At 32.3% G+C, this 14,687-nt stretch overlaps 1 protein-coding gene, 1 long non-coding RNA gene and 1 other non-coding gene across 3 annotated transcripts; 1 reads left to right on the top strand and 2 right to left on the bottom strand.

The window, feature by feature from the left end:
* Positions 1-82: 82 nt before the first annotated feature.
* On the bottom strand, positions 83-6,529 carry LOC132282592 (uncharacterized). The gene is made up of 2 exons (XR_009471801.1): positions 4,541-6,529; positions 83-2,273 (listed from the first exon to the last, which is right to left on the bottom strand). It is a non-coding gene; the product is annotated as an uncharacterized LOC132282592 (long non-coding RNA).
* A 2,670-nt stretch (positions 6,530-9,199) lies between these two features.
* TRNAI-AAU (transfer RNA isoleucine (anticodon AAU)) lies at positions 9,200-9,273 on the bottom strand. Its single transcript has one exon. It is a non-coding gene; the product is annotated as a tRNA-Ile (tRNA).
* A 101-nt stretch (positions 9,274-9,374) lies between these two features.
* LOC132284703 (uncharacterized) lies at positions 9,375-11,397 on the top strand. The gene is made up of 2 exons (XM_059786825.1): positions 9,375-9,553; positions 10,995-11,397. The coding sequence occupies exons 1-2, from the start codon at positions 9,438-9,440 to the stop codon at positions 11,206-11,208; spliced, it is 330 nt and encodes a 109-aa protein (XP_059642808.1). The 5' UTR covers positions 9,375-9,437; the 3' UTR covers positions 11,209-11,397.
* Positions 11,398-14,687: the final 3,290 nt, after the last annotated feature.

Genomic DNA, 14,687 nt, shown 5'->3' with positions numbered 1-14,687 from the left:
TGAACTTTGCTTTGCTTGGGAGGGTAAGATGATGAGCTCCCCTTATCGGCCATTATAAGGTAAAATCTGTATGCATGAACTCATTCCTTGTGTTTTTTTTTTTTTTTTGGTTAAAAGAACTCATTCGTTGTTCAATGCATAACATATATCATAAATGGGTAAACCCGCTTTGTAGCACCCATTGCTTTTGTTTTTATTTTTTGTTTATTTATTTATTTATTGTTTTATGGAGGAGGTATGCTATGGACGGACTTAAAAAATTATGTGAAAGAGAGTAGATCTTTAACAAGAAGAATACAAAATTCAAATCATAGGGTGGGGCAATAGTTGGTTTTTTTTTTTTTTTTTGGAGGCAATTTTTAAATTTTATAGGTATATAATTCAAAAAAATATATTAATGGGTCTATAAAATAACAAAAAATATATATTTCAATACGGGACAATTGCTCCCACTGAACCTTCACTAGGTCTGTGGTTGGTACCCCCACACCTTACGGGTGAGACTAATCACCCTAAGGCACACACAACACCTCACATGCCACTTCAACCTGACAAGTCCCGGACTCAACCTGATTACAACTCAACCAGTATGAGTACTTCCACGACAAAAATTATTTATCCAGAAACTCAAATCTAAAACCAAGGCTCGAACCAAAAATTGTGTATGCTTTCTCATTCTGAGGAGTCCATATAATTTGTTTTGAAGGATTTTGTATTACAAATAAAAGTTTAATGAGATATGAAAATGACGACGTGTAGTCTCTTTGTATTAATCAAATTGTACATGGGAAAATTAAAGAAAAAAATCCTATAGATAACAAAAGGGCGTTTTCTATAATTTACTCCTATTAATAAAGTACACTTACATGGGCATATTACACCACTAAAAAAACACCTAAAGTATACTTACTTGTGCATATTACACCACTGAAAAAATACACTCCTAAAATTTTATTTTGATGCAAATAAGACCATTTGACAAATTTAAATCCATTTTATAAAATATATAAAAATAATAACCTGTTTAGTTTGTAACTTTAAAAACAATTTTCAGAAATTTAAAAAACAAAGAACAATTTTTAAAATACTATAAAAGACTATTATCTCTGTAAAACAAACCTTTTTATTAAGTTTTCATAAAAGATGCCTTTTTTATAAAATTTTCAGACAACAGAACCAAGTAGAATTTTTTTATCCAGTTTTTTGTTTTCACTTTTCCGAAAACAGAAAATTATTTCCATAATTACAAATCAAGAAAACCCTATATAATTTTGAAAAATGACCAAAAATGACACTAATGGAGAATGTCCCTCCTGTCCAAAAAACACTCAATTTGGTGCAAATAAATCATTTTAACAAATTTAAAAATAAAGATAAAAATAATAAAAAAAAATAAAAATAAAGTTCGAACTAAAGAAAACATAATTTTTCAAACCAGTGCATTTTTTAATTTTTTTAATAGTGTTGGAATGAGAAAAATAAAATAAAATAAAATAGTAGACCGTAATCTAAAAAAAACCTCAAATCCTTATTCTACAAATTTTCAAAGTTTAAAAAATAAAAATAAAAATAAATAAAAAATAGACAGAAAAAAGTTTTAAACATATATATATATATATATATATATATATATATATATAAAGTAAGTTGCACATAATACCCTAATACTATGTAGGACATTTTTGGAAGAGTAAAATGGCAAAACAGATATTACAACACTAATTTATATCAGTAGAAGTATTTTTACACAATATGAAAAGATCGAAAATATTTTTTGCGCAGTTTTTCAGATTGGGGGGGTTTAAAATTAACATGCGAAATATACTTGCTTTAGGGTGTTTCGCGTCCCTAAAACTGAAGAATGCTTGATTCCTAGCCTCCTCACTAACAAAATTTACCATTCACAAATTACCCTTTTCCAAGTTAATTGTGACATTGTTAAGGTCTACAAATCAAATCAAATCCCAAAAAAGTTCTATATATATCACAATGTGCTATTGCTACAAAATGAATGTGAAATTTTCCAAGTCAAAAAGGAAAATTAATCAATAATTACAATGTCTTGTGTGCTCAAAAACATGATTCTTACTTGAAATGAACTACTACTGAACAAACGTAAATTCCAAGTGGAGCAATTAGTAACAAAAGAAATACTTGCATAACCACGATCTCCAATAGAAGATAGCTCCAGTCTTAGTCCCACCATTAATGAATTTGTCAATTGCATCTCGATCCTCTCCACATAACCATCTCATAGCCATAGTCGAAGATTTCTTTTTGGTAAAAATATGTGTTGGTGACCACAATTAAGAGAGAAAAATTTTTCAATGAACTTTAAACTTATTAAATGATAAATTAGTAACCAAATTTAAAAGTTAATTATTAATTAGCGACCAATTGAAGATAATTTCGTCAAAAACACTTCCGTTTATTAAACATGAGACCTGGATTAGTTCCATTAGAAATAGTCGTGGCGTCAACACGACACCCATCCAGTTCCGTTTATACAAACTTCAAGTATTTAGGGCAATAAACTTTAACTGATCACTAATTAAAAATTATTTTTAAGTTTAGTTAGGTTTTATCTTTTTAGGGTTTAAAGTAACTCTAAAATAATTAATTTCAACCTGATCACAAAAATCTAAGGGGCATGCTTGGAAACAGTTCTTAAGAAGGGCATGCTTGGAAACAGTTCTTAAGAACTCTAAAAACAAAAAGCTGTTCTCAATAGCAATAAAAGCCGGTTCTCTAAAAACAGGCCTTTTTATAACTCAATTTTCATAAAAAATTCTGAACCAAACAGAACTTATGTACTGTTTTCTGATTTATTTTTTAGTTCTTTAAAAACAGTGAAAACAAAAAACTGTTTTCAGAGTAAAAAATCAAACAGATCCTAACTTTTTTTTGTTCTGCCTCTGCCTTATTATATAAAAATGATACATATTCGAAAGATACCGCCCAAGTGTTGTGTGAGTGGAGGTGTGAGCCCCATCACATGACATCGGATATGAATTTTATCACATGACATCATGTGGTGAGATCCACACTCCCACTCACATACTACCTATTCAGCATCCTTAGAATTCAGAAAATGTATCACTGTTCCTAAAGAAAATAAAGACATTTTAACAAAATTCAATCTGCACCGTGCGACAAGGACTAATTTCGCAATAACAATCATCACATTGTACCATTAGAAGTGGAACAATGGGACAAACCAAAATCATTTAGTTATAGGTGTGGCATGAAAAGACTTTGGACTCATATCTAAATCATTTAGTTGACCTTTACCAAACCTCGATAAAAATAAAGAGAGAAGGAATAACGTAGATATAAATTTCATGAATCACCATGAAAAAAAAAATAATGTAGAGATGATTTTATGAATCACCATTACCCAGTGAACATTAATCAGATTTCTTTCCAAGATTCCAATAGAAAAACTAATCACATTTCACATTTCAAGATGAATTCAAATTTCGCAAACAGAAAGAAAAGAAAAAACTTAATGCTGCATACAATCCAACAAAAGAATATTGTACTCCTTTTCTATCACTAACTTCTTTTTCTAGCCATTTTTCTTAGCAAAATTTTAATGGGGCACATTCTTATTCTAAACCCCCATATTGACGATAAGTTTTGCAAATGAAAGAAAAGGTGAAATTAGTGAAGCAGGAGTCGTAATAACAGAATGCTAAGTACTTTAAATGCGACCAATGCATCTACTAATATGTATAAACTATCAAGTGTTGTGATAAAAGAAGTAAAAAAGATTTAACAGATAATTTTCTCTACATTACCTAGTGTTTTAGTGTTCTATTATCACTTATACAGATGCAAAATTTTTTGTTTGCAATTGATACCAAGGAGCCAAGTTAACAATTTAAATCCAAGCGTACTTGTTATCAAAAAGATGGTTGGAGATCATATCAAAAGTCTAAGTTCGGTTTCTTTCAAGAGCTTGACCACCATCTTCACCCAACCAAAACCATAAATAGAAAGCTCAAGGGCCATAAATCTCAATCATATCATATTTCCCATTATTTTCCCTTCATAATGTAACAAACTTTAACACATTATTGGAATTCTGTAGTCTAAGAGTGTTACACAACCACAATATAAGATTATTTGTTTTATTATTATTATTATTATTATTATTATTATTTTGAATTCAATCTCTTGATAAGTAATAAAACCAACTCTTTTTTTTTTTGTTTGGTATGAGCTCCTAAATATAATAGCATTATATTACTAATAATTCTTAATATAGGAACTAAGTCAACAAACTAAATTGTAATTGACCAACATGATAGTCAATTATCAACTGTGCTGCATCAATCACATACATGAAAAATAAAATTACTTATGAAGCACTATCATCTACAAGAATGAATATAAAATTAAAAAATCAAAATAAATAATAATCAAAATCATGAAATGTTTCAAGTTTCAAGCTTTTTAGATCATACGAGTTCAGATATATTGCTGCATATTATAACTAAAAGCAAGTTAAAAAAGTATAGATAAGAGCTTGTCTTACCTGAGGACAGATGTGGAAATTTAGAGCCGTCAGATCGCGTGACGAATAAGGAAAGGGAGGAAAGATTGGAAACCTTTGGTATGGGAGGAATAGGAAAAAAAATTCTGAGAGGTTTTTCCTATCACTCCCAACCCAACGCTCCCAATGGCTCAACTCTCCCTTTACTTTCCCACACACCAAACACTCCTCTACTCGTGTGAGTTAGGTCGTGAGATTCGTCTATATAGACTAGGAAGGCCATCAGTAGCCGTTGATTTGAAAAGGTTTTGAACATTGATCGTTGATTTTACTTTAGGAGATAAGGTTATGTGAAAAGAAGATTTTAGATAGGGGTGCACACGGTTGGGTTCCTTACGGTTCCGGTTCCGACCGGAACCGTTCACAACGGTTCCTTAAAAACGGAACCGGAACCGTATAGGGTGGAACCGACCGTTTAATGAAGATCTGAAGAGAAGATGAGAGGATGAGGAGTGACTGGTGAGGGTGAAGATCTGAAGATGTAGGCGACGATTGAAGTCTGAAGCTTGAGATGAGACTTATATCAAGCTTGAGATGAGACTTGATCTGAAGTCTGAAGCTTGAGATGAGACTTGATCTGAAGAGGAGGGGAGGCGACGGCGAGTGCCGATGAGAGGAGGCGAGGGCGATGGCTGACGAGAGGACTCAGAGGAGGAGAAGGTTTAGGTTTAGATGAGAGGAGGCGAGGGCGATGGCCGATGAGAGGACTTAGAGGCGGCGAGGGTTTAGGTTTAGATGAGAGGAGGCTGAGGCTACGACTGAAGCTTAGGGCTAAAAACTGAAAAAGTACGTTTTATTTCACTTTTTCACGTTTTCTTTTGTGGTTAGCTTGGGACCACGTGGCTGAGTGTTTACTGTGTTCAGAGACTTAGAGTACTATTTGGTTACGTTTTTAATAGTTAGTATAGTTACTTTATATAATTAAATATAATATATATATATATATGGTTCGGTTTTTATGGGTTCTCATGTGCTAGAATGGGAACCGAACCTTGTGTCTACAGTTCCTAAATTTAGAATCGGGATCGAAATTTTTTTCATTTATCCAGTTCCGATTCTTTTGTCCATCTCTAATTTTATAGTCGACGATTCTAATAAATTAAGGGTTCAGTTTTGCCCTCTACAAATTAAGGATGCTCGGAAGCGTTGTATACGGAACCTCTACAAATTAAGGATGCATGGAAGTATTGTATACGGAACCGGACCGGACCGAACCGAAACGGTTCGGTTCCAATTCGGTTCCACGCAACTGAGGAAGATATGAAGCTACTTTAGGACTACACAGTGCAAGAAACCCGCAATAATTAGATTCAGTGCAGGATATACATATTCACTAAATTCTACACATAGAAAAAGGATATCTGAAAGCAGAAATAGACCAAAAAAAAAGAAAAAGAAATAGAAGGTATAGAAATAAAAATAAAAATAAATAAAAATTATTTGTTTTGCTAAAATAAAATGTAGATTAGGTGATTACCTCAAAATTATTTTAAAAAGATCATAAAAAAATTCACCAAATAAGATTTTGTTTGCAAAACAAGAATCACAGTCTTACCTTGATTAGTTGATTTAGAAGGAAAAAAAAATTAAAACAAAACCCATTAATACAAGTTAGCAGTTGCAGATAGAGAAGGGGGCAAGCTTGAGAGTTGAGAGACAGCGGGCCACGGAAACTGAAAGATATGGGTATTGATTTTTTGAACAATCTCAAATGATATGCTGATATGGGTTTGTTCAGTGAGGAAAGAGAAGTGGAGAAATTGAGAGCTACAAAATACCTGCCAAACTGAGACCGAAAGATCTGAGAAGATAAGAGACCGTGAACAGATGAGATCGTGAGAGGAGGGGAGGCGGAATTTGAGAGGTTAGGTTTAGGTTTTATCGAGAAGAGGCAAATGTCCGATTCTCTTCTGTTCTGTGGTTTAGACTTACTAATAATATAATCAAATATATATAATATATATTAGGGTTTTGATGGTTCTTCAGTTTAGGAACCAAGACCGGAACCGAAGCTTCGGTTCGGTCAGGTTCGATTCGATTTTACGATTGTTTTGTGCTCCCTTATCTACAATATTGTTGCTCTTTGCAATTTAGAGTCCCCATAAGTGTCAATTTCTTGCATCCATGCCCCGCTAGCAGTGCCATGAAACACTACCAAAGAGAATTATGCATTGTTTTCAACTTTTTGTAACCTTGAGTAACTAATAATTTTTAGGGAAAATTACATATACATGGAGTCAAAATTTCATATTTACTTAGAGACTGAGTCAAAGTTCCATATTTCTCTAAAATGGATTGCTGAGGTGGCACATGGTTTTTTACTGTTTAGAAAATTGTGGTGCCTAAAATGCCCTTCCCTAACAAAAAAGTAGTACCTTCAGTGCAAAAAAGTAGTACCTTCAGTTCAAAAAAGTAGTACCTTCGGAGAAAAAGTAGTACCTTCGCGGGTGTTTAAAAAACATGGTACCTGGACGCCAAAAAGTAGTACCTTCAGTTCAAAAAAGTAGTACTTTCGAAGAAAAAGTAGTACCTTCGTGGAAGGGTATTTTAGGCACCACAATTTCTAAACAGTAAAAAACCATGTGCCACCTCAGCAATCCATTTTAGAGAAATATGGAACTTTGACTCAGCCTCTAAGTAAATATGGAACTTTAACTCCATTTATATGTAATTTTCCCTAATTTTTAACTCGACACAAATAGCATGACACTAAATTAAAATTGCGGTCCATCAATTGAAGCCATGATTCAGGCATTCAGAGAAGTAAAATTAAAAATTCCAAATTTTTTTTTTTTGTTCTTTTCTTTTTTGGGCAAATTAGCAACAGCACAGCAAAGGGAAAGCAAGAAAGAAAAATCATTCGCAAATAAATGAAAAAATATGACAAAGTTCTCTTAATCATTCTAACAGCACCCAAAACTGGTACTGAGTGAAGCAATTTTAAACATAGCAAGAAATGCCACCAAATGAATGCAATTTATTAGCCCATTTTAGCCAGTTGTGAGCATCATCTGCAAGTAAACTTCAACACTCGAGCAGAATAAAAAATGGGATAAATAATACGCATTTGGCAAGGAATATGAATCCTCCAAAACCTCGTATACAAATTATATAAGACTAGAGGTGCCAAAACAAGCATGTTCAACTCCATTCCACTGACTGGTAATCCACCAAAGAAATGGTAGAGTAGAGGATTACCAACCCTTAATACTTTACTGAACTACAACAACTCTGTAGCAACAAATTTCCACTCAGCTGATTCAGTATTCCAATGAGCATATAATACATAACAATTTCCTTGTACAATTTGATAAATAAATAAAGAAAGAAAGAAAGAAAAAAGGTGAATTGGCCTCTCTGTAATTATTGTGCACCACTGCAGCTATATCAAAGTTGACTTCTTGGTGACCTGCAGGAGCAAGAGAAGGTTATAGCATCAATAAGTGAAACAATCAGCATAAACCCCTAATAAACATCCAATTAAGAGTTCTCTAGCAAGTCCGAGCCTCGGTTTTTATGAGATAGAATGCACAGGTGATTGGGAGCATGTACCAAGCTCACAGAGATCATTGCAATACCCTAAAATTCATCGGCAAGAGATTGAATCAAAACTGGAATTGTTAAAGACATAATTTCTTATTGAATATCAGTTAAATGAATTGTATCTTCCTGCATAATCTGGAAAGTTGCCCCTAAAAAAATTTCCATGAATTGAAGGTCTACACTTAGTTCTATAAAAAGGTCTACACTTAACCTTCCGAAAAAAAAAAGAAGGGTTCTACACTTAGTTATACAAAATTACTTATTTACCAACTGATGTGGCAAAAGTAATTTTAAATTTAACGGGACAATGGTACCGTGGTTCTCTTGTCTTCAATCGGACGAGTGTTTGGCACGTCAACAAGCATACAATTCTAAATTTCTTATCATCTAAGGCTTGTTTAGCATTACTCCAAAACTATAAAAACCAATTACATGACTTGACTTGCTTCATTACAAACAAAATGACCATCATTCTCCCATTAATTTCAAAATTTGTACATATCACATCAATTAATACCATAATTCAAGAAATTCTGATAACAACAAACCCTGGGCGTTGCTAATAATTGCAGAAAATGTTTGCATAACTATATAACATTTAGGGAATCATACTTTCAATCAATCCACATACAAGTAACAAAAATAAAGAAAGCAAAAGAAGCTATTATTGCTTCTGAAGAGTGTTCTAATAGAGTACATCTCTTTCATGTAACAAGATCTTCACTTAAAATTTGAGAAAAAATTTGGGTCAATTGAGATTCGGACAATCTCAGAACATAATTGATGTGGTACACAAGTAACCTATAAGAGAATCAAGTGAAAAAGCAAATCTAGAACCAATAGGTGGCAAGAAAACGAAAAATACAAGTCATCTATATTCTCTAAATAAGAAGATGGAGAAAATCTCAGTACAATGTTGACTTTTCTGAAAATCTCATAGCAATGTCATCTGCAAATTGCACACATTCTGGATTCCGTGAGCCGTTCAATGGGGGAGAAAAACTTTTCTTTCTGAAACTTGTACCGATAAGGGCAAAATGGTAACTTGAACTGGAAAGGGGCAAAAAAGGTACGAGGAAAACAAAAATTAAACAGTCTTGGCCCATGCAGGTCTCGAACCTGCGACCTTCGCGTTATTAGCACGACGCTCTAACCAACTGAGCTAATGGGCCACTTGTTTAGAGATAGTTAATACTAAATATGTGACTATAAATATTCTTGAAATATTACCAGATTTTGTTGGATGAGGATATTTGTGATAAGGTGATAAACCATCTGATTGTTGTTTACGCTGGAACAAATTCGATTACTGAAACAGAAAGGAGGAAGGAAGGAGATGTTTGAACACATCACAGCAAGTGAACTGGCAGGGTATGGGGTTGGCACTCTCCTCTTAGGTGCCACCATTTCTGCCACCAAAATCGATTCTCTCATTTCTGCTTCCCAACGGAGGTAACTCTTTATATAGCCTTTCCTTAATCCATTCTAGTCTTTTGTGTTTTGTTCAATTTTGGGACTTCTTTATGACATCAATGAAGTCCTATTCCTCCCTCAATTTTGTGGGTTGTGATATATTATAAGGTCATCTCAATTCATCTATGGATTTTTGTAAACTCTCTGTGTATAGTTTTGGCGTAATGGGTCCTAAAGTAATCAAAAGTTGAATTTTTGTGGGCAAATGTATGAAATTTAATATACCCCAAATTAATCATCCATTAGATTGTCAAATTGGAGGGAGTTACCATGTATAAAGTGAACTCATTCTAACACAGGGCAAGTCCCTTTTGTATTAAAATTGTCATGTTTTGATGTTTAGGTTTCACCACCTATACTCTCTGATAAATCAAATATTGTGGTCTATTAGGAGATATTTGGAGACACATTGCTTGTTTCAAAATTTTAAAATTGAAATTGAGAATTGGAAGTGGCCATGGCCTGTGAATGTAAGACTTTTAGGTTCCATTTTGGATTGAAGGATTTCAAATGAATGGATTTAGGTTCAATTGTGTTAGAAATATAACTCGATGGATTTGCGAGGATTTCGAATGAAAGGATTTGGGAGAATTTTATGTGTGAATTTCAAATAACTACTTAAACCTTGTTATTTGAATTCATGTAACTTGCCCAATAAATGTAATAAAATAATTCTCCTATGCCTCTAATCTAACATCAACTAGAACTTTGGAATCCAACTTTAGTGGCCAGCCTTTTAGATAATGAATTCATTTTCAAAACAGTACAACGAATGATTATTCAGTTGAAGGGCGTCACCTATCTTCTCCCAATCTCAACTGCTAACCGTCTTTCAAATTGCAAAAACAGGAACATATTCAAGAAGTTTTTAGGCATTTGTCTATGTAAAATTTCATTTAGAAGGGAAATTAATGGTTTTAGTAAACTTGTTTGCTTGTTTAAATCGTCTTTCATATTGCAAAAACAGAAACATATCCAAGTATCTTGTAGCCATTTGTCTATATAAATTTTCATTTAAAAGGGAAAAAGTTGATTTTAGTAAACTTGTTTACTCTCTGTGTGAGTAGCTATTCCTTTCTTATAGAAGCTAATATATACTACTTGGTAGTGGGACTTCATCTATGTGATAACTGAGTTTAAGTTTACAGATTCTTCAAAACATTATCATTCAATGATAAACTATGTTAATATGGTTGACCAGCTCTTGTATTGTATTTTTAGAAAAGTGTGCAGCGGCTCTTTATTGTATTCTTATAGTAGTAATTTGTAACCAATTGTTTGAAACCACGGTGCAGGAAATATTTAATGCTTTCCTCACCGAATATCTTTTTTATTCGTATACATAAAATAGGAATGTGATAAGGTGTATGTCTTCATTCTAATACACGGGTGTTGTATCTGCAACTTCCTCGATATGCAGCTCTCTGAGCATGTGCAAGAAATGTGGTGATCTCAGGATGATAGCATGCTCAAACTGTAAAGGATTAGGCTTAGTTAAAGAAGGGGGACAATTCAGCTTCATTCCTGTGGATGACCTCTACCCGTCATTTGGGGGTGAATCAAAGGTGAGATCCATTGCATGCACCAAATGTCGAGCTAAAGGACATTTCTGCTGCCCTGAATGTTCTAAATAACCCCAAGATTGATCTTGTTGTCATGGAAAAGTATATCTTCCCCATAAAATCATGCTTTGTTAAAAACTTGATTATTCAAGAAAACTCAATGACTCGCTTGCAGAACTGAAATATGCAACTATGGCCCGTCTTTTGTACCTTAAGATTTGATTCTATATATCAATGCTAGTACGTCAGTGGTTTGCTCAATTTGTATACTTCTGCAAACCTAAATAACTATCATCGTTCGGTATTTCTTAATGTTATGTTCATCCCGTGCCTTGAAATATAGCCATTCCAAGTAATTTCTGTCCAAGGAGGCAAATTTGTGAAAACAGAAAAATCGTTTTGTAGATTTAGTATAAATTTTTTGTGTCGGATTCTGATTGAGAGAACTCTGTGGTCCTTATTGGTTTGTGTGGTCTTAACGGATGAAAATGTGGGTATTTTCTTGTTGTAAAGGCTGCTTGGTTCTCTTTTTTGTTTAGAATTATGTTACTCAGTGCATGTTTTCTGGAACAAACAAATTAAGAGCTTAAGTGCATGGCTTCTTAGTCAATTTATGGGTTTGGACATTAACCTAATCCCATATTTTGGAAACCTTTTATGGATGTTTGAACAACACTTGCAACAGTTTTTCTTGATTTGTGTTCATGCCTGTAACTTTGTACCAATTTCGTATGGAATTAAAAGAGTAAGAACTCAAACTGGTTTGAAATTGAAAGAACATAAATTAACGTACTACCAAAGCACCTATATCAGATTTCAATGGTTACACAGATGATTGTAGAAGCTTTTATAAGTCATTTTTGCTGCATTTTGTTTGCAACGCATGCAAGTAAAGCCAGGATGCATGTCAAATAGTTACAGGCATCCAACCTTTAATCATAAATCATATGGATTGGATATGGACTATGGATCCATCAATAACCCTTACATCTTCCAGTAAATTTATCAAGGTGATGATATCCATTATAGAGTATTGTTGGTCACTACCAATCAAAATAACACATAATGGTGATTTTTTTTTTTTTTTTTTTTTTTTGTATATGAAAATTAAAGTTAGCCTCTCAAAAAATTTTAAATTTTCATTTATAGTTTACCTATCTATTATAATTAAATGTGGTTTTGCCAAGAAAATTACTTGTAACCCCCCCAGAAGTCATTAAATTAAACTTAATCTATTTTTCTTATTGAAATAAATTATGGGAAAAAAAAAATCATACTAATTTGATGACATATTTTTCATTAAATTTGCATAAATTTATCTTTAATTTTTTAAATTAATTGTTTAAATAAAAATCTTTAGTATAAAATTTAAAACAAATTAATTAATTTTAAATTATTGCATGAATACATTACAAGAAATAGAAAATATTTTTTATTTAAGTAATATATTAATTTTTCATCAATATATTGTATGAAAAAAGAAGATATTTTTTCTGCAGTAAAAAAAGTTTAATCTGGTTATAATAAGTCTTATTATAAATAATAAAATTTTAATAATAAGTTAATTATTTTATAAAAAATGACAGTTACAAATCTATTTATCTTTTTTTTTTTATGATAAATTGATACTAATAAAATTAAGGTAAATAATATAATTAATATTTAGAAAAGAGAAAAGATAATAAAAATAATTTATTAAAAAATAAAAATTTTAATGAAAATGAGTAAAATAATCTTGTACGATGATTTTGTCCTTAATTGCAAAAAATAAATAGTTTAGGACACAATTTTTAATTCAAAGAGATTTTTTACAAAAGGGTTATAGTTCAAAACTTATTTTTTGCAATTTACCCTTTTAAAAAAAGAAAATAGTAAAAATTTTGCTTAAAAAATAAATAAATAGTACAAAAATATTTTTATTCGCGAGTATCACCAACAGATGTCAGACGCTCACATGTGTCGGAAGCCGTACAAAGAAAAGGTTTTTTCTATTTAATTTTTATTTTTGCAAAGAAAATGTTGAATCAAAGGATAAAACGGTGAATTTCTATTTACGGAGTACTACTTTTACCGTTGCCCCATTATTGCACAGTACATGCACCGACAGTTGTGGATAAAAAGAATTGTAACAGTCTTTCACAAGTCATACATTGACAACGCGCAAACCCGAACCAAAAAAGTTACTGTCACCACTCAAGCCATAAAGCCTGCACTGTAGCCAATTACGTCTCATGGCACTGTACATAATAACGAATCAGAACACGACATGCGTCTCACAAGCAGCATCGTCTCGTCCTATATTTGAGAAAGGCATTTTGTTTCATGGAAAAATAGCTCTGTTTACACCCAACACATAATGGACTTATTGTCTGACACCTGGTTTGTTGGGATTTATATGCCCTGGCATAGCAAATTCCTATCTGGATTATAGTGACAGATGTTCCTGACATATCTGAAATATTTATGATTTATATAATTGGTGAATTCAATGTATTATGTTTCGATTCACTATGAAATTGATAGTGTCCGTGTAATTACAAGAAATATTTATATATATGTATGTGATGGCAATCAATGCATGATATATAAATAGTAATTATAAATTGTTCATAGTCGGTAATTATGGATGGACTCATAATTAATTAAGACTTGAACTGGATCCGCGTTAGGTTGAGATATATTGCGAGAGCCGTCGTATGCAATTACTCCCTATCACCGTCATGGCATTTGACTCTTAAGCATGAGAAAAGTATAGACTCTTTTATTAATTAATAATTACTTTGATTTGTTCGGCGGATTCTTCGGGATCCTTAGACCGACACTTTGGGTAGTTATGTAATTAATAGTTAGAGGGTTATATTTTTAATATTTGCATCATTGCTACTTGTATTTATTTTGTATTGATTATGGTTGATCACAAAGTAAATTCGAAGGCCTTCGTGTGTTTTTAGACAAAATGATTTATTATATATTTATTTATTTAAATTATTATTTTTGTCAAACAAATGTTTTATTGTGATCGAGCCAGAAATAATCAGAGGTACCAAAATAGATATATTAATTAAGTAGTCGGATTGATGGCTTTATTTATCCGATAACTAATTATGCATAGAGGGGTCAAAGTGCAATATTGACTTAGAGGTTATTTATTATTTAATTGGAGTTCAATTAATTTCTTTTAGTGGAGTAGAAATTAATTTATGAATTAATTGAATTGGGTCCATGGACCGGGCCAATCATTAATTCATTGTAGCCAATAAAATAAAAGGCCCAATGGATTCTCACTCATAACCCAACTTGATATTGGAATCATATTAGATTTGAGACATGTAAATTAGAGATTGAGAAGGATTCGTTGTTTCCTTTTCTTTATTTTTATGTTGCCTATAAATATACATGGTCTATGTATATTTTAGGGGGTGATTTTTAGTAGAAGGAAAAAGGAATATATTTTTTCTCTCTAGAAAATTAGGGTTTATGTTCTCATCTAATGGAGGCTCCCACAAGCCTAGTTTTCCAAGGTCATTTATGGAGGCATATGAGTGATTCCT

Source organism: Cornus florida, unplaced genomic scaffold, assembly GCF_030987335.1.
Source record: "Cornus florida cultivar Cherokee Brave unplaced genomic scaffold, ASM3098733v1 CherokeeBrave_3.0.0_Hap2_Chr11, whole genome shotgun sequence".
Taxonomy (NCBI): Eukaryota; Viridiplantae; Streptophyta; class Magnoliopsida; order Cornales; family Cornaceae; genus Cornus; species Cornus florida.
Note: the sequence above shows the minus strand (reverse complement) of the source record. Positions and strands in the feature narration are given on the sequence as shown.

Coding starts and splice junctions, on each gene's coding strand:
- LOC132284703 (XM_059786825.1), top strand. CDS start 9,438: ATGTTTGAACACATCACAGCAAGTGAACTGGCAGGGTATGGGGTTGGC. Junction 9,554..10,994: donor ATTTCTGCTTCCCAACGGAG/GTAACTCTTTAT, acceptor CTCGATATGCAG/CTCTCTGAGCATGTGCAAGA.